General features: G+C 39.8%; 1 protein-coding gene across 3 annotated transcripts; it reads left to right on the forward strand.

The window, feature by feature from the left end:
* Positions 1-1,074: 1,074 nt before the first annotated feature.
* On the forward strand, positions 1,075-23,127 carry LOC103721479 (E3 ubiquitin-protein ligase UPL2-like). Of its 3 annotated transcripts, none has more exons than XR_005513706.1 (18): positions 1,075-1,255; positions 1,414-1,547; positions 5,265-5,360; positions 5,446-5,649; positions 5,824-12,391; positions 12,591-13,681; positions 13,849-14,151; positions 14,229-14,436; positions 14,705-14,970; positions 15,052-15,344; positions 17,887-19,003; positions 19,078-19,224; positions 19,337-19,417; positions 19,877-20,102; positions 20,220-20,359; positions 21,158-21,264; positions 22,011-22,428; positions 22,771-23,127. XR_005513706.1 is itself a non-coding variant. In XM_039130997.1 (17 exons), exons 2-17 carry the CDS (start codon positions 1,452-1,454, stop codon positions 22,111-22,113), a joined length of 11,046 nt encoding a protein of 3,681 aa, XP_038986925.1. In that variant the 5' UTR covers positions 1,075-1,255; positions 1,414-1,451; the 3' UTR covers positions 22,114-22,667. The 3 variants fall into 3 exon arrangements, 1 of the variants encoding a protein (XP_038986925.1); XR_005513707.1 differs by having other exon boundaries at positions 22,776-23,127; XM_039130997.1 differs by lacking the exon at positions 22,771-23,127 and having other exon boundaries at positions 22,011-22,667.
* The last annotated feature ends 39 nt before the right edge of the window (positions 23,128-23,166 follow it).

Consider the following 23,166-nt stretch of genomic DNA (forward strand, 5'->3'; position numbering starts at 1 on the left):
TCTAACTATGAACCACCAATTAAAACAAGACATCATCCGAGAACATAAAATGATAAAGGAAGAAAATGAATTTACATAGTCAACCAAAGGAATTTTCCAGATATTTGATTGGTCTTGCATCAACTGAGGGTAGTTGACTATGAGATGTTTTAAACTGAATCGAGTCCAGAAACTCTGAACCACTAATTGGACCACTTGGTTGATAGGTCCAGAACATGGATGGTCGATAGTGATTAATGAGACCTGGTTTAGACTTTGACTTGGTTGAAAACTCGAAGCTCCTATTAAACCAGGTCATAGTCCGAAAAGAAAAGGATAGAAAAAAAAAAGAATTCACACACTTTACTAAAGGAAAATTACATATGATTGGCTTTATACCTATAGAACATAGATGGTCAAAGAGACCTAGCTTAAAACCAACCCAATCTCAAAACTCCCAAACACCAATTGGATCTGACCATGGTGCAAGAAAAAGGATAAAAGGGACAAAGACATAAGAATTCACACACTCAAGCGAAGGAATATCCCACACATCCAATTGGTCTTACATCCGTAGAGCTTATATCAAAGGACATATATGGTTAGAAATGAAGACTTGGTTTGAAGGCGACTTAGTCTAAAAGCTCCAAACCACCAATTGGACCGGGCCACGAGCCAAGGATAAAAGCAGAAAAAAACATAAGCATTCAGACGGTTGGGAAAGAATATTTCGGACATTGTATGCAAGCTGGTTTCCGATCAGACCCGGTTCAAATCCATTTCACTTAAACCGGCAACTGAACCGGGCGGACCGGGATTAAAGTGAAAAAAAATATAAAAATTCATGCATTCAACTTTAGAAATATTCCAGATGTTTGATAGATCTTATATCTACGGATATAGATGGTTGATGACGAGACCCGGTTTAAACCCAATTCGAAGCTGAACCGATCCAATCCAAGGAGGAAAAGGATAAGAAGGAAACAACCCTACCCCATCACGTGACGCTCATGTGAGAAGTCCCCTCCACCGCTATGCTCTTTCTCTATTGTGCCGACCGATGGCCCCTCTTATAAGTATTCGTCTATCGGCTTTCTCCGGGGGCGTGCCCTTTCCCTTCCTTCCCCACCTTCTCTCTCTCTCTCTCTCTCTCGCTCGTCTTTCACTCATCATAAGTCGTCTGGTCGATGTGTATGCATCATCGCCTCATCATCATCATCCTCTCCGTCTCCGCTGCCGGCTCCTCCCCGAAACCTTTTGCCCTCTCCAATCCCAGGTTCGTCTTCTGTTTTCTTTTATTTTTCTTTTTATTTATTCGATCCCTCCTTTACTCGGATGATGGATGGTGCTTGCGATCTCTTTTGTCGTTTTTTTCTGCTGTTTTTTTGGGTTTTTTTGCTGATATTTTGGTGGCTTTTCTTTGCTATATGTTAGGTTGTTGATATAGGAGGACTTGGAGAGAGGGATTCGCGATGGCGAGCCACAGGGCGAGCTTTCCCCTGCGGCTCCAGCAGATCTTGTCGGGTGGCAGGCAGGTCTCCCCCGCCCTAAAATTGGAGTCCGAGCCTGTGAGTTCTCTCTCTAGATTTTAATCTCCTATCTCGATCTGGATGCAAAGTTGTTCCTTTTTTTGTTGGTTTTAAGCATTATTTTTTGGTGATTAGATTGGAAAAGTGTTTGTCTGATCGGTTGTTGTTTGATGGTGTGGGACTTCGTTAACTTGTTTGGCATGTGTGATTTTTTTTTAACGTGTTTTGCTGGATTGGAGTTTGTCTTTTTGATGGATTGGTTTTGGGGATTGTTGGCTATTTTTGCTGATTGTTGAAAATGTTTGCTTTGATTTAGCTGTGCATGCATGTTTTGTGCTTTTGGGAGTTTTCGGGTCTTCTTTTGGGATTTTTTTTTGTTTTTGTGTGTGTGTGTGTGTGTGTGTGTGTGTGTTTTGGGGGGGGGGGGGGGGGCGTAGAAGCAAAATGCTTTGATGAGTGTAAAAGAATCAAACTTGGGTTGCTGGTTGATGGGATTGGATGACTGGCTGTTGGAACCGTTGGCTTATTGATATATTGAGATCTCTGCTACCATTACTCCTTTGTGACTGATTTTAAAGGAATTCTGGTATATGAATACCGTCCTGAGTATGGGCTATGCGCTTTTGATGGAGTTTCTTTTATTCAAGTATTGTGTCAAACTTGGCAAATTACAGACTCATTCTTAAAGTGTTTCCCTTGTTCCTGGACTGTTTCTTCATGCCTATTTAAGGAGGAAAAAAGTAAGCATCCAAGAATTGTATTGATCTGGGGGGAAAGATTATTATTATGATTTCCCCTAATATTATTGCTGGGCTTGCTGGTGGGTTGGTTACCGATAAGGTTGTTTGGTTTTGCTTTTATACTCTGTTTGACCCTTTTCTCTGGCTATCCTTGAATACCATCCAAAAAAGTTTTAAAATTGATTTCAAGATAATGCTTGTTGAAAATTCAGTACAATGAGACTTACCCATGTCTTGGAAATGGCTAGTTGCACTTTGAATTGTGGTTGATCAAAACACAAGATGTAGAGTAGGTGACAAGAGGAAGGGTTGAAGAAGGAACAAGCAATAGTAGTCCAGATTTTTATTATTTTTTTTGAAATTTTGATTGTCTACTTAAGCCAAGATAGTAATAAATAAAGAAAGGGGTCTTGGTGGGGCCAATTAAGAGAGTAAAGCGATGGTGAAAAAGGGGCTACCAGTGGTCTCCTCTTCTTTCTTTTCCTTATTTGTTTTTTCTTCACTCACCTTATTATCTCCGCCTTTGTTCTTATTCATTGTTTGCTCCTTACCTTTGCCCTTGGTGCCTAAGGGGGGCCACTTCTTTTTATAGTCCTTGAGAAACAAGAGGTGCATAGATTGCTTCCTTTTCCCTCAGCAAGAGGGGTCCATATGCTTGGAAAGTCACTCTAATTCTAATGCAGATGGAGTTGTTTGCTCACATGTATTAATTATGGAACTAAACAATTTAAATAGAACCACAACAATGTTGATTTTCAACTCTCTACTAAACATAGGAATAACTTATAACTAATAACAAATCAGCCAAGAATGTATAGTGGAGGCATGGGGAAACAAAAGAATTACAGTGAAAGAGAAGAATGAAAAATAAGAGTTATGCTAATAAAATTAAAACAAGAAGAAATCATAACAAGTGAAGAATCTGATCAACTACAAGAAGTATCTTGGTGAGTTCCCACTTTTCTGGAAAATAAGCTAATTAGGAGCATGTCCTTGTTTTTGTTCTTTTTCCTTTTTTTTCAACAAGTCTAACAATCTACACTGAAACCTTATTTTTTTTAAAAAATAGTTAATTATTTTTTAATAGAATAAAATATCTAGCTAGACACTAGATAGAATAATTGATTTTGAATATAGGTGTCTTGGTTGTTCATGCCTTTTTTTATTGGCCTGTTGTATTGATATGATTGCTTGTTATCCCTAGGTTTCATAAATACTTACTAGTTTTATAATTAATATGTTATTTTACAATTTAAGTAACAATTTTAAAGGTATTCAAGATCCAGTTCTTGTAAGAATCTGATCCCTATTTTAGTGCCAAAGGAGGAAGATCCTCTGGTTTCTTCTTCTTTTTTGAAAGAATTGGTTGGGGGGGGGGGGGGACATTGGGAACAGTTGTCTAGAATTCGCAGAATGGATCCTGATTCCTTCATCAAGCAGATTAGATAGCACTAGACTCTACAGATGAAAATAGGTGCGACTATTTGAAAATGGCTGTCTGGAATTTACAGAATGGAACCTGATTCCTGCATGAAGCATATCAGATAACACTAGACTCTACAAATGAAAATAGGGGAAACTATTTGAAACCCCCTATTTGAAAATCTAACTTCCACATTTCTGGTTCTAGTCCAGTTTGGGAGCTACTCAAACTTGCTGTTTAATACTTCTGAGTGTTTGATCATCGCACAAGTGCTTTTGTATTAAGGAAGGCTTGAAAGTGGAGGTCTTTTGGGGGTGGTTTTAATTTGAGGGGTGTTTTTTATAAAGGATTCTGATGAAAGTAGATGCTGGCTGTGATACAGATATGTCCTTGAATAGCTTTTGATGGTCTGACATTTCATAACTAAATAGTGAGGAGTAGGTTTTTTATGTAATGCTTATGGTTACGGGCCATCTTCTTAGGACTTCAAGTTCGCATGATTTTCTGCATTTTCTTTCATAAACTCATTAACCTAAATATTATTTATGTTTCGTAGTTTGTGTAAAAGGGCAGCCATGTGGAGGCTCTTACTATTGCAGGGTTTGCGGAGGGTCAGATATATATAGCTTTATCCTGTGTGTGGAAAGGCTGTTTCCATGTTTTGAACTCGTGACATATGTTATCATGGAGCAACCTTACCGTTGCACCAAGGCTCACCCTTATGGTTTATAGTTTTGGTGAAAACTCTAAATATTGCTAATTTACTTAAATCATTCATGGAGAACATTTTATGTATAAATACATGCTGTATCTTGATTTTGCTCAAACTATGGCGGTTGAGCTTTGATATATAATTGTAGAGCAAAGTAATTAACTCCTTGCCCACATTTTGTAGTAATGCAAAGGTCTGTTAAAAGTCAAGTACATTGCAATTATTGCCTTGATGGTCAAATTTTAGGTTGACTTACTATTGTAAGTCCATATTCTTGTATGTTCATTCATGTGGATGCCGCGACTTCATTCACAATGCATGACCAAGCTTTAGAGAGTCCTTCTCTTTTCTCCTAGGAAATCTTGAGTGCATTGAACAAAGGCATTATGGTCTATTGTATTTTAATAAGTTACTGACATGGAGTAGGAGGCGAATACATCTGATTTTCATGCAAGGCTATACATCTGATTTTAATGCAAGGCTCCACATGCATGTGATTTTAAATTGATCATTTGCCCTGTCACATGCTATAGCTACATCTTTTATCTTCTTTACCATAGTTTATGTGTTATGCTGTGTCTGTAAAAATTAGACGAAATGTTGGAAACAATGGTCAGTTGGATGTAGGTTCGTTCTCATCTTGTGATATTAACTGTCTTCCAATTGCTGAACCTCGGGTAGCTGCTCTTTATTTCCTAGGCTTTATGACAATTTTTTCGACCATATGCCGACAATAGAAATTATGTTTCTTATTCCTTTCTTCATGGCGCTTCATTCATGCATCTTGAATTGTTTGGAATTAGTATGACTGCTTTCTTTTTTCTAATGAATCAATCCCAACAATTTGTTGATGTACTGATATGTTGTTTTGATATTTGCAGCCACCAAAAGTTAAAGCATTTATTGATAGGGTGATTAAGAGTCCCTTACATGATATTGCTATACCTCTTTCGGGCTTCCATTGGGAGTACAATAAGGTGCAGTAAAATTTTATTTTCAATGAACCTGCCTTGTTCGGTTTAGTTTTGTATTCTTGATCTTAGCTTGTGGTTTTGGTTTTAGGGAAATTTTCATCACTGGAGGCCGCTTTTTATGCATTTTGATACATACTTCAAGACATATCTCTCTTGTAGGAAAGATCTTCTTTTATCTGATAATATTTCAGATGAACATCCATTTCCCAAGCATTCCGTTATGCAAATTTTAAGAGTCATGCAAATTATTTTGGAAAATTGTCACAACAAGAGTTCATTTGGCGGTCTCGAGGTAAGTTGGAGATCTGTATGTTCCACCATCTGTTTATTTTGATAATATGTAATCAAAGATCTAGTGAGAAATTGTACACCAGTGTGCTCACTCATATAATTATAGTGGAATTGCACATGGCTTGAGTTGAGCATGGATTTTTGGTCTGACATTTCCATGTTCTTTTTGCATCAGCATTTCAAGCTTCTGCTTGCATCTACAGATCCAGAGATTGTTATTGCTACATTGGAGACTCTTTCTGCACTGGTTAAAATAAATCCCTCCAAGATACATGTGAGCGGGAAGCTGATAGGTTGTGGGTCTGTAAACAGCTGTCTACTGTCTTTGGCCCAGGGCTGGGGAAGCAAAGAAGAAGGTCTGGGTTTACATTCATGTGTTGTGGCAAATGAGAGGAACCAGCATGAAGGATTGTGCCTGTTCCCATCAGATGTGGAAAATAAGTGTGATGGGGCCCAATACCGTTTGGGCTCAACCCTCCATTTTGAGTATAACATGGCTGCTTCCCCTGACACTGAGCAAACCAGAGAGAGAAGCAAATCATCCAACATGTGTGTCATACATATCTCAGATCTTCATCTTCGGAAAGAAGATGATTTGAGCATTTTGAAGCAGTACATTGACCAATTCAATGTACCTCCAGAACACAGGTTCTCATTGCTTACAAGAATTAGATATGCCCATGCCTTCCGTTCTTCCAGAACATGTAGGCTGTACAGCAGAATCAGCATACTTGCCTTCATTGTTCTGGTACAATCCAGTGATGCTCAAGATGAACTTGCATCTTTCTTTGCAAATGAGCCTGAGTATACAAACGAGCTGATCAGGCTAGTTCGTTCTGAAGACTGTGTCCCTGGAACTATAAGAGCGCTTGCCATGCTTGCATTAGGAGCACAACTAGCTGCATATGCATCATCTCATGAACGGGCTAGAATATTGAGTGGCTCAAGTATTATTTCTGCTGGTGGAAATCGTATGCTACTGCTAAGTGTACTTCAAAAGGCTGTCTTGTCACTTAGTAACCCCAGTGATCCTTCTGCTCCATTATTTGTTGATGCTCTTCTACAGTTTTTCCTGCTTCATATTCTATCATCCTCAAGTTCTGGGAGTGCTATAAGGGGCTCGGGAATGGTTCCCCCTCTTTTACCCCTTCTACAGGACTTTGATCCTGCCCATATGCATGTTGTCTGCTCGGCAGTGAAGACCCTTCAAAAGCTGATGGAATACAGTAGTCCAGCTGTATCCCTGTTCAAGGATTTAGGTGGGGTGGAGCTTTTGGCTCAAAGGATGCAGATTGAAGTCCATAGAGTTATTGGCACAGTTGATGAGCATAGCAACGCAATAGTCGCTGGTGATTTAAGATCTGATGAAGATCATCTTTATTCCCGGAAGCGGCTTATCAAAGCTTTACTCAAGGCACTCGGTTCTGCTACATATTCTCCGGCAAATTCTACAAGGTCCCAGAACTCCCATGATAATTCATTGCCTGCTTCTTTATCTTTGATATTTCACAATGTGAATAAATTTGGAGGAGATATTTACTTTTCAGCGGTAACTGTTATGAGTGAAATTATTCACAAGGACCCAACATGCTTTCCTGTTTTGAATGAATCTGGTCTTCCAGATTCATTTCTGTCATCTGTGGTTTCTGGGATACTTCCCTCTTCCAAAGCTCTTATTTGTATCCCTAATGGTCTTGGTGCTATATGCCTCAATGCTAAAGGATTGGAGGCAGTTAAGGAAACTGCTGCATTGCGGTTTCTTGTAGACACTTTCACAACCAGGAAATATTTGGTGGCAATGAATGAAGGTGTTGTTCTTTTAGCAAATGCTGTGGAGGAGCTTCTTCGGCATGTATCTTCACTAAGAAGCACGGGTGTTGACATAATCATTGAAATCATCAACAAACTTGCTTCTATGGGAGAAGACAAATGCAAGGATTCTTCTGGTAATTTGGATGAGAACACTGCCATGGAAACAGATCTTGAGGAAAAGTTAAACGAGGGACATGATTTGGTGAGTGCCTTGGATTCAGCTGCTGATGGCATCAGCCATGAGCAGTTTGTGCAGTTATGCATCTTTCATGTCATGGTTCTTGTTCATCGAACTATGGAAAACTCTGAAACTTGTAGATTATTTGTGGAGAAGGGAGGTATAGAAACATTGTTGAGATTGTTACTGCAGCCCAGCATCACAGAGTCGTCTGAAGGTATGCCGATTGCTTTGCATAGCACTATTGTCTTTAAGGGCTTTACTCAGCATCATTCTGCACCTCTGGCGCATGCATTTTCCTCTTATTTGAGAGAGTATTTGAGGAAAGCTCTAAGTGGGTTTAATTCAATTGCTGGCTCATTTTTATTGGATCCCAAGGCTACACCAGATAGTGGAATCTTTTCTTCTCTTTTTGTAGTTGAATTTCTTCTTTTCCTTGCTGCATCAAAAGATAACCGTTGGATAAGTGCATTACTTACAGAATTTGGAGATGCTAGTAGGGATGTGTTAGAGGATATTGGGCAGGTTCATCGGGAAGTGTTGTGGCAAATTGCCCTTCTTGAAGATTCAAAGATCGAGACAGATGCTGAATCTTCCACTTCCGCAAATGAGGTGCAAAGGTCAGAAGCAGGAATAAGTGAATCTGACGAGCAAAGGTTTAGTTCTTTTAGGCAGTATCTTGATCCATTATTGAGACGAAGAGTGTCAGGGTGGAGTATAGAGTCACAACTTTCTGACCTTGTTAGTATATATCGTGATCTTGGCCATGCTGCTAGTGGTTCGCAAAGACTTGGTATAGATGGTCATTCAAGTTTACGATTTGCATCTAGTTCCCAATCACAATCTTCCAATTCTGTAGATGCTAATAGTACTATGAAAGCGGAAGAAGACAAGCAGAGAACATATTATTCTTCCTGCCGTGACATGATGAGATCACTTTCTTATCATATTAGCCATCTATTTATGGAGCTGGGAAAGGCAATGCTGCTTGCTTCTCGTCGTGAGAACAATCGTTTCAATGTGTCCTCATCTGTTGTATCTGTTGTTAGTACAGTTGCCACAATTGTGCTGGAACACTTGAACTTTCGGGGGCATGCGAGTCCTCCTGACATGGAGATCTCCATATCCACAAAATGTCGTTACCTTGGCAAGGTCATCGACTTTATTGATGGGATTCTATCAGACAGGCCAGAGTCATGTAATCCAATCATACTAAGTTGCTTTTATGGTCGAGGTGTCATCCACTCCATCTTAACAACTTTTGAAGCTACTAGTCAGTTGCTCTTTGCAGTTAACCGTGTGCCAGCTTCTCCTATGGAGACTGATGATAAAATCTGTAAAGAAGAGAAGGAAGACACAGAAAATTCTTGGATATATGGTCCCTTGGCCAGCTATACTACTCTCATGGACCACCTTGTGACATCATCCTTCATCTTATATTCCTCCGCAAGACAGTTGCTTGAACAACCTATTGCAAATGGAGATGTTCCATTTCCTCAAGATGCTGAGTTTTTTGTGAAGTTGCTTCAGTCCAAGGTATTGAAGGCTATACTTCCTATCTGGACTCACCCTCATTTCGTTGAATGTGATATGGAGTTCATTAGTGCAATGATATCCATCATGAGGCATGTTTATTCTGGGGTTGAAGTTAGGAATGTCAGTGGCAACGCTGGAGCTCGATTAAGTGGTCCTCCACCTGATGAATCAGCAATATCACTGATTGTAGAGATGGGCTTTTCTCGGGCTAGGGCTGAAGAGGCACTGAGACAGGTGGGAACAAATAGCGTGGAGATTGCGACTGATTGGTTGTTTTCACATCCAGAAGAACCACAAGAAGATGCTGAACTTGCTCGAGCTCTTGCCATGTCTCTAGGGAACTCTGATGCATCTTCAAAGGAAGATGAAACTGCAATTCGTAATAAACTTGACCAAGAAGAGGAAGCAGTCCAATTGCCTCCTGTTGATGAAATTTTATCTGCTTGCATCAGACTTCTGCAGGTGAAGGAGCCTTTAGCTTTCCCTGTTCGTGATCTGCTTGTGACGATTTGCTCAAAAAATGATGGTCAGTACCGGTCAAAGGTCCTCAATTTCATCATTGATCATGTAAAACATTGTCGTCTGGCATCTGATCCATCCAACAACAATATGCTGTCTGCACTTTTTCATGTACTAGCATTAGTTCTTCATGAAGATGCAATAGCACGAGAAGTTGCCTTTCAGGCTGGTCTGATAAAGATTGCTTTAGATCTGCTTTCGGAATGGAACCTTGGTTTGCAGGTTGGTGAGAAGTCCCAGGTTCCAAAATGGGTGACTGCAGGTTTTCTTTCTATCGATCGTATGTTGCAGGTGGATCCAAAATTGATGTCAGAAATTGTGAATATGGAGCAGCTGAAAAAGGATGATCCTAATACCAAGACCCCGTTGGTGATCGATGAGAGCAAGCAGAAGGATTCACATTCCAATCTGGGATCAAGTACTGGGTTTTTAGATATGCAGGATCAGAAGAGGCTCTTAGAGATATGTTGCAGATGCATTCAGAACCAACTACCTTCTGAGACCATGCATGTGGTACTGAAATTGTCTGCAACACTGACTAAGGTTCATTCGGTTGCTGTTAGTTTCTTAGATGCTGGAGGTTTGCATGCATTGTTTAATTTGCCAACTAGTAGCTTATTCTCTGGATTCAACAATGTCGCATCGGCAATAGTTCGTCACATTCTAGAAGATCCCCACACTCTTCAGCAGGCTATGGAGTTAGAGATACGTCATAGTCTTGTCACATCCACAAATAGACACTCAAATGCTGGAGTCACACCACGTAATTTTGTCCAAAGTTTGGCCTTTGTTATTTCTAGGGATCCAGTGGTGTTCATGAAAGCTGCTCAAGCTGTGTGCCAGATTGAGATGGTGGGTGACAGGCCGTACATCATGCTGTTGAAAGATCGTGAGAAAGAGAAGTCTAAGGAGAAAGACAAAGACAAGACAGAGAAAGACAAGCCACCAGCTTCTGATGGAAAATTTACTGCAGGGGATGTGAGTTCCATTGCTGCAGGTTGCGGACATGGTAAACTGCCAGATTCGAATGCGAAGAACACAAAACACCACCGAAAATCTCCTCAAAGCTTTACAACAGTAATAGAGCATCTGTTGGATTTGATTGTAACTTTTGTTCCGTCTCCAAAAGTTGAGGACCAGTTTGATGGTGTTCCTGGTACCCCATCAGTAGCAGACATGGATATTGACTACACTTCAGCCAAAGGAAAAGGAAAAGCTATTGCTGTTTCATCTGAAGACAGCAAAATTGTTAGCCAGGAGGCCTCAGCATCTCTTGCCAAGACTGCTTTCATCTTGAAGCTGTTGACAGAAATACTTTTGACTTATGCTTCATCAATTAATGTCTTGCTTCGTAGGGATGTTGAAGTCAGTAGTTTCCGTGGTCCTGCACGTGGCTCATCTGCTAATAGCTGTGGCGGAATATTTCATCATATTCTTCACAAGTTTCTTCCGTACCCAGGGATCCACAAGAAGGATAAAAAGGCAGATGGAGACTGGAGGCATAAGTTAGCTACCAGGGCTAACCAGTTTCTGGTGGCATCATCTATCCGTTCTACAGAAGGGCGTAAAAGGATATTTTCTGAAATCCATAGTCTGTTTAATGACTTTGTAGATTCATCAAGTGGTTGCAGTGCTCCAAACTCAAGTATGCATGCATTTGTTGACCTGCTTAATGATATCCTTGCTGCCCGTTCACCGTCCGGTGCATATATTTCAGCAGAAGCTTCAGTGACCTTCATAGATGCTGGGTTAATTCGGTCACTGACGCATACTCTACAAGTTCTGGATTTGGATCTTGCGGACTCACCAAAGATTGTTACTGGAATTGTGAAGGCTCTGGAATCAGTAACTAAGGAATATGTTCATTCTGCTGATCTTAATGCTGCAAAGGGTGACAACTCTCTGAAGCCTGCTTCTGATCGGAGTCAACTAGGATCATCTTATGATAGTGGCAGTAGATTCCGATTGCTAGAAACAACATCCCAGCCTGATCATACTGAAGGGGTGGCTGACCACGTTGAATCTTTTAATTCTGTTCAAACTTCAGGCAGTTCACGTTCTGTTACAGATGACATGGATCATGATCGGGATATGGATGGGGGTTTTTCTCGTGAAGCTGAAGATGATTTTATGCATGAAGCTTCTGAAGACGGTGCAGGCATTGAAAATGGTATTTCAACTGTGGAGATCAGATTTGATATCCCACGCAACGCAGAGGATGAAATGGGTGATGAAGATGAGGATGAAGATATGTCAGGGGATGATGGGGATGAAGTTGATGAGGATGATGAGGATGATGATGAAAACAATGATTTGGAGGAAGATGAAGTCCATCAGTTGTCACATCCTGATACAGATCAGGATGACCAGGAGATTGATGATGAAGAGTTTGATGAGGATGTGCTAGAGGAAGAGGATGATGATGATGAAGATGATGATGGAGTCATACTACGGCTAGAGGAGGGACTTAATGGTATCAACGTTTTTGACCACATTGAAGTTTTTAGTGGGAACAACAATTTTTCTAGTGAGACACTACGTGTGATGCCTCTTGACATATTTGGTTCAAGACGCCAAGGTCGCACCACATCTATATACAATCTTCTCGGAAGAGCTGGTGATCATGGTGCTCATCTTGAACATCCACTCCTGGAACAGCCGTCTTCGTTCAGGCACCTTGTTCATCAAAGACAAACAGGTGAGTTATTTGTGGACTGTGCTGGCATTGTTGCTTATGTGCTTTGTTAATTAATTCCTGTCATCTATCCTAAGTTCCTAACATAGAAATAAGTAACTGAAGAGTTTCATTGAACTAAATAATAAAAAAATAGAAATGTAGTTTTTTTTAGTATATCTACTTGATGATTGCCTGATACCAGTGGTCATATTATTTTCAGAGAATGCGGTTGATATGGCTTTCTCAGATAGAAATCATGAGGGTACCTCTTCTCGATTGGATGCTATTTTCCGGTCATTGAGAAGTGGACGACATGGGCATCGCTTCAATATGTGGTTAGATGATAGCCAGCAACGTGGTGGCTCGAGTGCACCTTCGGTGCCTTTAGGCATCGAGGAGTTACTTGTTTCCCAATTAAGGCGCCCTACACCTGACCAACCTTCTGACCAGAATGTGTCTACAGACAACCCTCAAGAAAAAGACGAATCCAACCAATTACAGAGATCAGATGCTCGAGTAAGTGAAGAAACAACTACGGGAGGTAGTGGAAATAATGAAAATATGATTGTCCCTTCTCCTAGTTCTATGGTAGATGGCACTGGAAATGTTGGTGTTGGACCTGCTGATGGTGCTTCACTTCAAGAAAGAGAGACATCGAATGCAAATGAGCAAGTTGCTGACATGCAGTATGAACGCAGTGATGCAGCTGTACGAGATGTGGAAGCAGTGAGCCAAGCAAGCAGTGGAAGCGGTGCAACTTTAGGGGAAAGCCTTCGTAGCTTGGAAGTGGAAATAGGAAGTGTTGATGGGCATGATGATGGAGAAAGGCAAGGCCCTGCAGATAGGCTTCCTTTGGGCGATTTGCAACCATCCACTCGGGTGAGAAGGTCCTCAGGAAACACAGTGCCAATGGGTATCAGGGATGTATCCCTGGAAAGTGTCAGTGAGGTTCCGCAACATGCAAGTCAAGAAGCTGGTCAGAGTGGTCCACATGAAGAGCAGCAATCCAATAGAAATGTCGATACAGATGCAATTGATCCTACATTTTTAGAGGCTCTTCCTGAGGAGTTGCGGGCAGAAGTACTTTCTTCACGACAGAATCAAGTGGCACAGCCTTCCAGTGAGCGATCTCAAGCTGATGGAGACATTGATCCAGAATTTCTTGCTGCACTTCCTCCTGATATCCGAGAAGAGGTCCTTGCACAACAACGGGCTCAGAGGCTACAACAGTCACAAGAATTGGAGGGACAGCCTGTTGAAATGGATGCTGTTTCAATAATAGCTACGTTTCCTTCAGAAATACGAGAAGAGGTAGGCATGGTGTGATGATCTTGATATTAGTATGTGAAAATTCAATTAGAATGGTGCTTGCAATTTAGAGGCTTTGGGTTTAATACAGATTTATTGTCTTCACAACATACATAAGTTATGTTTCATAACATGTTTTCGTCTTCAATGGTTCCACCATATGCTTTCAGGTGCTCTTAACATCCCCAGATACTCTGCTGGCTACTTTGACACCTGCACTTGTTGCTGAAGCAAATATGCTGCGGGAAAGGTTTGCTCACCGCCACCGGTATAGTGGTACACTTTTTGGCATGAACTCGAGAAGGCGGGTTGAGTCTTCTAGGCATGGTGATATTAGTGGTTCAAGTCTAGACAGAACTACTGGTGATGTTGCCCACAAGTCTGCAGCTGGCAAGCTGATTGAAACTGATGGGGCCCCTCTGGTTGATACAGATGCTCTGAAAGCCTTGATCAGGTTGCTTCGTGTTGTTCAGGTAATGACTTGGTGCTCTTTACTCTAGCTTCTAGTCGAACTCAAATGGGACTGACAGTTTGTCTTTTGATTTCACAGCCTCTATATAAAGGTCAATTACAAAGGCTTCTCTTGAATCTATGTGCCCATCATGAAACTAGAATGTCTTTGGTGCAAATACTAATGGATATGCTTATGCTTGATCTGCGGGGCTCCACTGATAATTCAGTTGATGCTGCTGAACCACCTTATCGATTGTATGGCTGTCAGAGTTATGTTACATACTCCCGGCCTCAATTCTCAAATGGTATTGTGTTGCATTTGCATTTGAATTATTTTAACGATTTCAATAGACTGTTTCATGGTTGTCTCTGTTATTTGTTGTTCAGTTTCAGGTTATAAATTGTTTTATTTGATCATAATTGTGTGAGAGTAGTAAAAGCTTGTTTATGATCTGTTATTAGCCTATCTTATTAATGATTTCTTGATGAGTTAGAGCCAGAGGGAGTGTCAGTTTGCACTCATGAATAAACTAATGTGCTTTATGTTCACCCTTTGTTTGGTTAAATCTATAGGAGTGCCTCCTCTAGTGTCCCGTCGTATCCTAGAAACCCTGACATACTTGGCCCGGAATCATCCAAATGTGGCAAAGCTCTTACTTCATCTTGAGTTGGTACGGCCACCTGTATGTGAAGCGGATGCTTCTTCTCAGGGACGTGGTAAGGCTGTTATTATGGAAGAAGAAAAACCTGTAGATAAGAAAGGGGATTTTGCTATTGTCCTGCTTTTGAGTCTCTTGAATCAGCCATTGTACATGAGAAGCATAGCTCATCTTGAACAGGTAATGAAATAGTATTCACTGTAAATTTATTGTTTCAGAAATTTTCTGGTTCTTATATGTTTTGAACCTTCTTTCTTTCAGTTGTTAAATCTCCTTGAAGTTATCATGGTTAATGCTGAGAATGATTCTGGCCTATCTAATAAATCTGGAGAGTCTCCCAATCAACCATCTGGTTCAGATAACACCATGCAAGATACACAGATGAATACTGATGCTATTGTATCTTCTGCTGGTGGGGATGGAAAATCATTGAAGGCAGAGGAATCTGGTAGAGGCTCTTCGGCTGTAAACGGTGAAAGAAGTATACGAGCTGTTCTACTGAGCCTACCACAAGCAGAACTGCGACTTCTTTGCTCATTGCTTGCACGTGAAGGGTATGATGAGCAATCTTTAGTCTAAATTGTTTTAATTATGTGTTTGAATATTCCATAGTTCATTATATATATGAATGTGATGAAGGGAATTGTTGGTTTTCTTTTCTATACATTAATTAAGAATACCTTTTTCCAAACACTATACTGAGTATGCTTAAATTGTCTCCAGTGTCTTGTACTTTATGCTTGTTCTTTATCATACATTAAGATGTATTTTGAGACATTATACCTGAATATGTTTATTTCATCTAGAGGGACACAGGGACCTATTGACTGGCACTTATTTCTATTTTGCCATTTGTATTGCTCGCATGGATTCCATATGATTGTAGTAAGAACTACTACTTTTAGCAATAACCCATCTGTTTTGTCATCCAAAAATCAAGGTCTACATAACCATCCCAATCCAGCACATAATCGAGATGGTTCTTTATATCAGTTCGGAACAAGTGTAGGACTGGTGTGAACCGAGCAGAACCGCTTGGTTCCGCTCTGTTTGGTTTGGTCCTGACCAGCACCTGCTGTTCAGGGCTGAACTGATCCCTTAAAAAAACCTCGACCCTCCTGGAACTCTAGTTCATTTGATTCTCTTTCTCTCAATTTGCTTATGGAGGGCTCTTCGCCCTTCACCACTGGAGCTCTTCCAGCAGATTCACCCTAGATTGAGCAAGCCTGGCACTTCATTATCCTCATCTGCTTGGGCCACTGGAAGGACGGAGGCCTTCTCCGCCACTTCCACCACCATCTTTTCCATAACCTCGCAGGCCATCGGTAGTATGCTAGCCTCCCTCTATCTCTTGAAATCTGAGACGAACCCTAGATTGGCCGACTTACCTCCTTTCCCTGCTCACTCTCCAGATCTAGTCAAAACCCTTGATTGGGTGAATCGGAACTTGACTAGCATTGGCATGTGTACGATGTTAGTATCATATCGTACCATACTGACTCGGTACTTGACAAGTACAGCTTGCATTACTAATTTTTTGAACCTTGCCAAAAATTTTAAAAAAATATGTTATATTTTCTATGTTCTATTATATTTTGAAGCTGCGCATACAAACTTTGATGAGCAATTCATGTTTTAAATTTAATGGTTTATTTGTTACTAATTTTGAAAATTTAACTAGCTTGCTTGAATAATTGCTATATTCAATTGGACATGAACATTGGCTGTCATGTAGAAGCATTTAATATTTTCACCCCTACCTGTGTTACTAAATCATGCCTATTACCTATAATGTCTCTTTGTGCACTAGCAATGTCTCCTCTTCAGTCGATCCGTATATGTTTCCTCTCAGTCTATGAGCTTTGACTTTTTTTGTCGTGGCAAGCATAATGTAGGGCATACTTTTGGCAAATGGGATCTTTTCAAAATGAACCAATCTCTCAACAATGTGAACTATTATTCCATTCTTTAAGCTTGTCTTCGATTTTGATTCAATGAAAAACATTATCCTTTCTAATTAAGCTTGTAAAATTTCACCATTCTTGCATCCTATCAAGGACTCTTATGTAGGCGATCCATTTTCTCCTCCTCGAATAGCAAAGGATCATTCTTTTCCTTCGGACTCTCTCTCTCTCTGCGCACATGTGTGTGTATGTATATATACCAACTACACACTTTACCTTGACTCCTGGTAAAAGAAGTTAAGGATTCTAAAAATGATAGGACATCCAAATTGAAGATCCAAATTGTTTGTTGAATATGATCTGCACTGCAAAAAGGCTTAGAAACCAAATTCATCTTATTTTGGTCTCTAATTTATGTATCAAGGGGTACGAAATGATCGTTATCAATTGCACTAGTGTGGTAAAATACATGATAGGGCACATAAATTGAAAATTCGCTGAAGATGATCTACACATCTTAAAACATGATTTAATTCACTAGGTTTTGATGAGTAGATCATAGTAAAACATAGATCATGCTATTAAAACTGTTTATTTTGACACCTAATAATGAATAGGTTAGAGACCACCAAATGTTTTGGTTTCTAGGCTTTTTTTTTTTTATAGCGTAGACGATGTTCAATGGTTTAAATCTTTAATTTGTATAATCTACTATTGTTTTTGAATTGTTAATTTCTTTTTCAAGGAGTTGACATGAAATATTCGATCATAAAATTTAGTATCTATGGCACATTTGCCTTTAATGACTAAAAAAAATACTATTATATCAGTGTTCAAGTTATCAACATTTGCAGAATATTAGATGCTACTGTATTGGGTGATTGTTATGGCGTAAACAAAATTCATCTACCTGTTTTAATTTTCTATCTTCTGGCTTTCATTCCTTTTTCTTTTGCTACATGGGATTGGCAAGCTTTTTTCCTGCTTTCTTAAGTCCTTGATTTCCTTTTCACTGTTTAGGAATTTTAATCCGTATATCTGACTGACCGATTCAGTATATTGTTCATTCTTATGTATTCTCTCTAAGTCCTACATCTTAATAAGCAAGGCACAAAGATATTTTGTCTGGATGTTGAAGCCTCACATTTTCATTTTTCTTATTATGTGCTGAGTTGATTGTGGTATTTTGCAGGTTGTCTGATAATGCATATGTTCTTGTGGCTGATGTGTTGAAAAAGATAGTGGCTATTGCTCTTAGCTATTGCAGTTTATTCATTACTGAACTTGCAAATTCTGTGCAAAATTTGACTTTGTGTGCTATGACTGAATTACACTTGTATGAGGATGCTGAAAAGGCTCTTCTTAGCACATCTTCTACCAACGGGACTGCAGTCTTGAGGGTTTTGCAGGCATTGAGCTCTCTTGTTGCTGCATTACATGAAAAGAAGAATCCACAGCTTCTTCTGGAAAAAGATTATGCTGATGCTTTGTCTCAGATATGGGATATAAATGCAGCATTGGAGTCCTTGTGGGTAGAGTTGAGCAACTGCATAAGCAAAATTGAGAGCACCTCAGAATCCCCCTCAGATTTATCTGCTCTTTCAGGACATTTGGCATCCACAGCTGCAGGTGTAGCACCTCCACTGCCAGCAGGTACCCAAAACATCCTGCCATATATTGAATCATTCTTTGTAACCTGTGAAAAGTTACGCCCCGGACAATCAGAAACAGTTCAAGAATTTGCTGCCACAACTTCTTCTGATATTGAAGATTCCACAACTTCAACTAGTGGACAGAAATCATTGGGTACCTGTCCAAATGTTGATGAGAAACATGTTGCTTTTGTTAAATTCTCGGAGAAACATAGGAAGTTGTTAAATGCATTCATTCGGCAGAATCCTGGGTTGCTCGAGAAGTCATTCTCGCTTATGCTAAAAGTTCCGCGCTTCATTGATTTTGACAATAAGCGTGCTTATTTCCGATCAAAAATTAAACATCAACATGACCATCATCACAGTCCAGTGAGGATTTCTGTGAGAAGAGCCTACATACTTGAAGACTCCTATAACCAACTACGAATGAGATCACCTCAAGATCTGAAGGGGAGGCTGACTGTTCATTTCCAAGGAGAAGAAGGTATCGATGCTGGCGGGCTTACCAGGGAATGGTATCAGTTATTATCTCGCGTAATATTTGACAAGGGTGCACTGCTTTTCACAACAGTGGGCAATGAGTCAACCTTTCAACCAAATCCCAACTCTGTCTACCAAACAGAACATCTCTCATATTTCAAGTTTATAGGAAGAGTGGTGGGTATTGTTGTTTATAAAAGCATTTATTTGCAAACTATCCTTGATGCCTAATGCTGTCTGTTTTCCTGCAGGTTGGTAAAGCACTCTTTGATGGTCAGCTTCTAGATGTTCATTTTACTCGATCTTTCTACAAGCACATTCTTGGGGCGAAGGTCACTTATCATGACATTGAGGCTATTGATCCTGACTACTATAAGAACCTAAAGTGGATGCTTGAGGTATGCTGTCTGCCATTTCTGTTTTTGAGTTTTTAGAGTAATGTTGTTTCTCTCTTTTTTGTCAACTTTTATTTTGAATGTATCATTGTTTCTCTCTGTTTTGTAATTGCAGAATGATATAAGTGATATATTGGACCTTACTTTCAGCATGGATGCTGATGAGGAGAAGCTGATATTGTATGAGAAGGCAGAGGTAGTTTCTGATTCATATTTATTTCCCATAATGATATTGCTTGGAGATTAGTGCAAGAGCTAGTGCTGATTGAAGATGCCCACTATGTATTTTTTTCATCTGTAAATCTCTTTGCTAGAAGTAGAAAACTAAGGCTAAATGTAGATGTGTAATGAAAACATAACTGTAATTACATGCAGGAGCCCTAGTGGATAAAATCATCTTCATTGTTGATTTAAAGATGATCAAAATGTCTAGCCATATTTTTTTTTTATTTTCTTGTTGCTCTTATATGCTTCTGCTTTCTGCACCAAAACAAGACTTAGGGAAGATCGCCAGAAGCCATGTTGTAACGATATGAGATCTTCAAGAACGCCGCAATTTGTGTTTCTTATAGTACTCAACTTGTTTCATGCAGTCCTTACATATCATATTTTACATGTATCATGTTTCCTTGGCTGATCATATGTTATTGTGCAGGTAACTGATTGTGAGTTGATTCCTGGTGGGCGAAATATCAGGGTTACTGAAGAAAATAAACATGAATATGTAGATCGTGTAGCAGAACACCGCCTAACAACCGCCATTAGGCCCCAAATTAATGCATTTATGGAAGGTTTCAATGAATTGATACCTCGGGATTTGATATCCATTTTCAATGACAAAGAGCTAGAATTATTGATCAGTGGACTTCCAGATATTGATTGTGAGTTGCTAATTGGATCATTATTTTCACGCTTATAGGATCAAAGATAATGTGGATCAATGCTATTATTCGTTTTTTGTCTTTTTCTTACTCTTGATTTGGTTCTTCTCCTTTCAGTGGATGATTTGAGAGCAAATACTGAGTATTCTGGCTACAGCAATGCATCGCCTGTCATTCAATGGTTCTGGGAAGTGCTTCAGGGCTTCAGCAAGGAGGATAAAGCTCGGTTCCTGCAGTTTGTCACTGGCACCTCCAAGGTACCTTCTCCCTCTGTGATAGCCTTTGTTCTTGAGCAGCAGATGTGGTTATTATAGGCTCCATTGCCAACAGCTGATAAATATACAAAATAATTTGCATCTGTTTCAGACATTACGGGTGCATCCATTTCAAATTAAATATCTGCTTTTAGGCCAATAAGGCAATCTTGATTGGCATCGAACTCTATAACTGTCTGTAAGATATTTCAACCGTAAAGTTCTATTTTCATCATTAATAACTAGTATAGGTCTCTTGTGATACATGTAAGTGATTTAATATGTGTATTTGATGGATACTATTATTTGATGATGTAATGTATGGATATGGCTTTTACTCCTAGCTGAGGTTTGCAGTACCTGTGCGTACCACCCCGTACCAGTGTATCATGCTGGTATTGAATTGATAATCGGTATGGGGCTCATAGAGTGTCAGTACACCAAGTTGATCCTTGTACTAGGTGTACCGATACTCTTCTGATATGGTACTAGTAGCAAGATTGCAAACCTTGCTCCTAGCTATTCTTTTTTACAGACTTCAATTCAGATCCACTTCATTTTTGGATGTATGTGTTCTGTTTCTGAGATAAAATCAAGAGATGTGCGTATCCTTGGGTTCACAACAGTAGGCAGCTTTGACTCAAGGCTCTAATGTTATACTAGTGTAGATAACTTTTCATTGTCATTGAACTGTAAGTACATGCATCAATACTCATGTTTGAGTGCATGCTTTTGGTCTGGATTTTCTTGATATGCTGAAAATATTGTGGTGGCCTGCTAACATTCTAACTTGAACTGCAGGTCCCATTGGAAGGTTTTAGTGCCCTCCAAGGAATCTCAGGCTCACAGAGGTTTCAGGTACACAAGGCATATGGCAGCCCCCACCATCTGCCTTCAGCTCATACCTGGTATGCTTCTCTTCTTGCTAGCCTCTTGGTTTTGAGTAGATGTGAACTTTCCCAGCAGGGGTATCTTGAATTCTACCAGAGGGTTTAGATAATGTTGATATTGTTGGATATGAGATTTTCTGTATTACAAGGACTATGATTTAAATGCAAACCACTGCCTTGGGTTTATGGAATATAAGGAGGAAAATGCTGGAAAACATTGGTGTCGACATGGTTTGTGGACATAAAAAAAATGCCTGCCATGTCATCACCATTGTTGTCTATTATGGGAAGTTGCTGTATTCCGAATGTTGACTAGCTATGTCAACTACCATGTTTCAACAGAAACAATCTCAAATTATGGTCACTTTGCACCCTTATTCAATGTGCTGGGGTTCATGGTTTATGAAATCGTTTCTCTTACAATTTAGCCCCATAATACTTGCCTTTATTGTTGAAGTGCTCTTTTTTCTACTGTCAAAGACCAGAGAAAGCCTTCATTTTTTGGACCTTAAAGTAGTCCTTAAATTTCAAACATAGTTGACAGATGTAGAGCTTCTGTTTGAAGATGGAACAGGCTATGCATGTGTTAATGCTAAATTCCCCTGGCATGGCTATTGCTGGTCTCTCAGCCTTGTCATTTTGCGACGACTGTCTTAAGCATGCATCATAGTTGTATAGCACTGGGTGGTGATTCTATTTTTGTGCTCTCCTGGAGTTTTTTGTCTTTGCCTCGCTCATTTTTGTTTTGCTTTTTCTTGGTGCAGCTTCAACCAATTGGACCTGCCTGAATACACCTCCAAGGAACAGCTGCAGGAGAGGTTGCTTCTAGCCATACATGAAGCAAACGAAGGGTTTGGGTTTGGTTGACGGTCGCCAGCGTGTGCCTTGAACTTGTGCAGATACAAATGTTGAAAAGGGCAAGCATTCCACCAGTGACCTGGCCCAGCTGTTGGTAACACAATTCCAATCTGTCATTTCTTCGTCATTCTCCATCAGCTTCAGATAATCTAGTAGTCTCCCAGGGCTTTTTTTCTCAGAAGCAGAAGCTGCAGTTGTGGGTAGAATCATGCCGGTTTATAAGAGATAGAAGCTCCTATCTGTTTCCAAAAGTCCTGCAAGTTTTTTGTTTGCATGTTAATGGGGTAGGATGCATGAGCTCCTCATGACCCAAATATAAGACAGGTCGGCTTTGAGTCTAATGTCCATATGTCTCCTCTTTTAACTATAGCTGTTTCTGTGCGCCATAGTTTTTGTATACTCTTTTTTTTGGTTTTTTGGGATAGCTTATAAATTGTTGTCTTTGAATTATTAATTTGTACAATATTTTAATCGTTGTGAACTTTGCAAGTTTATCGATAAGAGTTGATAGACGTGCATTTCTTTTTCAATAATATACTTGATGCAATGTATATAGTGTATTACCAGAAAGGGGAGTGTCTTTTATTAGTTTCCAGATTTTTTTGGTGTATAATTCTGGAATTAGCAATGCTAAAATTTGGATTTGGGCATGTATGCAATCTGCAGGACAGGTCCTAATGCCTTCTACCATTGATGGAATTATGGCCAAGGTTTTGATGCTTGGAATGCGAGCGCAAGTATCCATTATCTACCAAAACATGGAGGAAGCAACAAAGCATAGAACAAGTTGGGGAATGGGATTGTGCAACTCTGGTTGTTGTCTTCTCACCTCAAAAAAAAAGTTCGGACATACACTTCGCGGAATGATTCCTGTTTTATGATATTTAAGCAAGCTGATTCAAATAAACGAGTGAAAAATTGTGATTAGACTGACCTGGTAATATTCCATAAATAAACGGAGGTATTTTTTGACTCATTCAGGTGTATGAAATAAAGAAACCTCCATTGTGGGGCAACTCTCAAGTTCTGTTTTGTTTGAGTGACGAGAGAGTCAGATACAAC

The sequence above is a fragment of the Phoenix dactylifera genome, chromosome 10, assembly GCF_009389715.1.
Source record: "Phoenix dactylifera cultivar Barhee BC4 chromosome 10, palm_55x_up_171113_PBpolish2nd_filt_p, whole genome shotgun sequence".
In the NCBI taxonomy this organism is placed as follows: domain Eukaryota; kingdom Viridiplantae; phylum Streptophyta; class Magnoliopsida; order Arecales; family Arecaceae; genus Phoenix; species Phoenix dactylifera.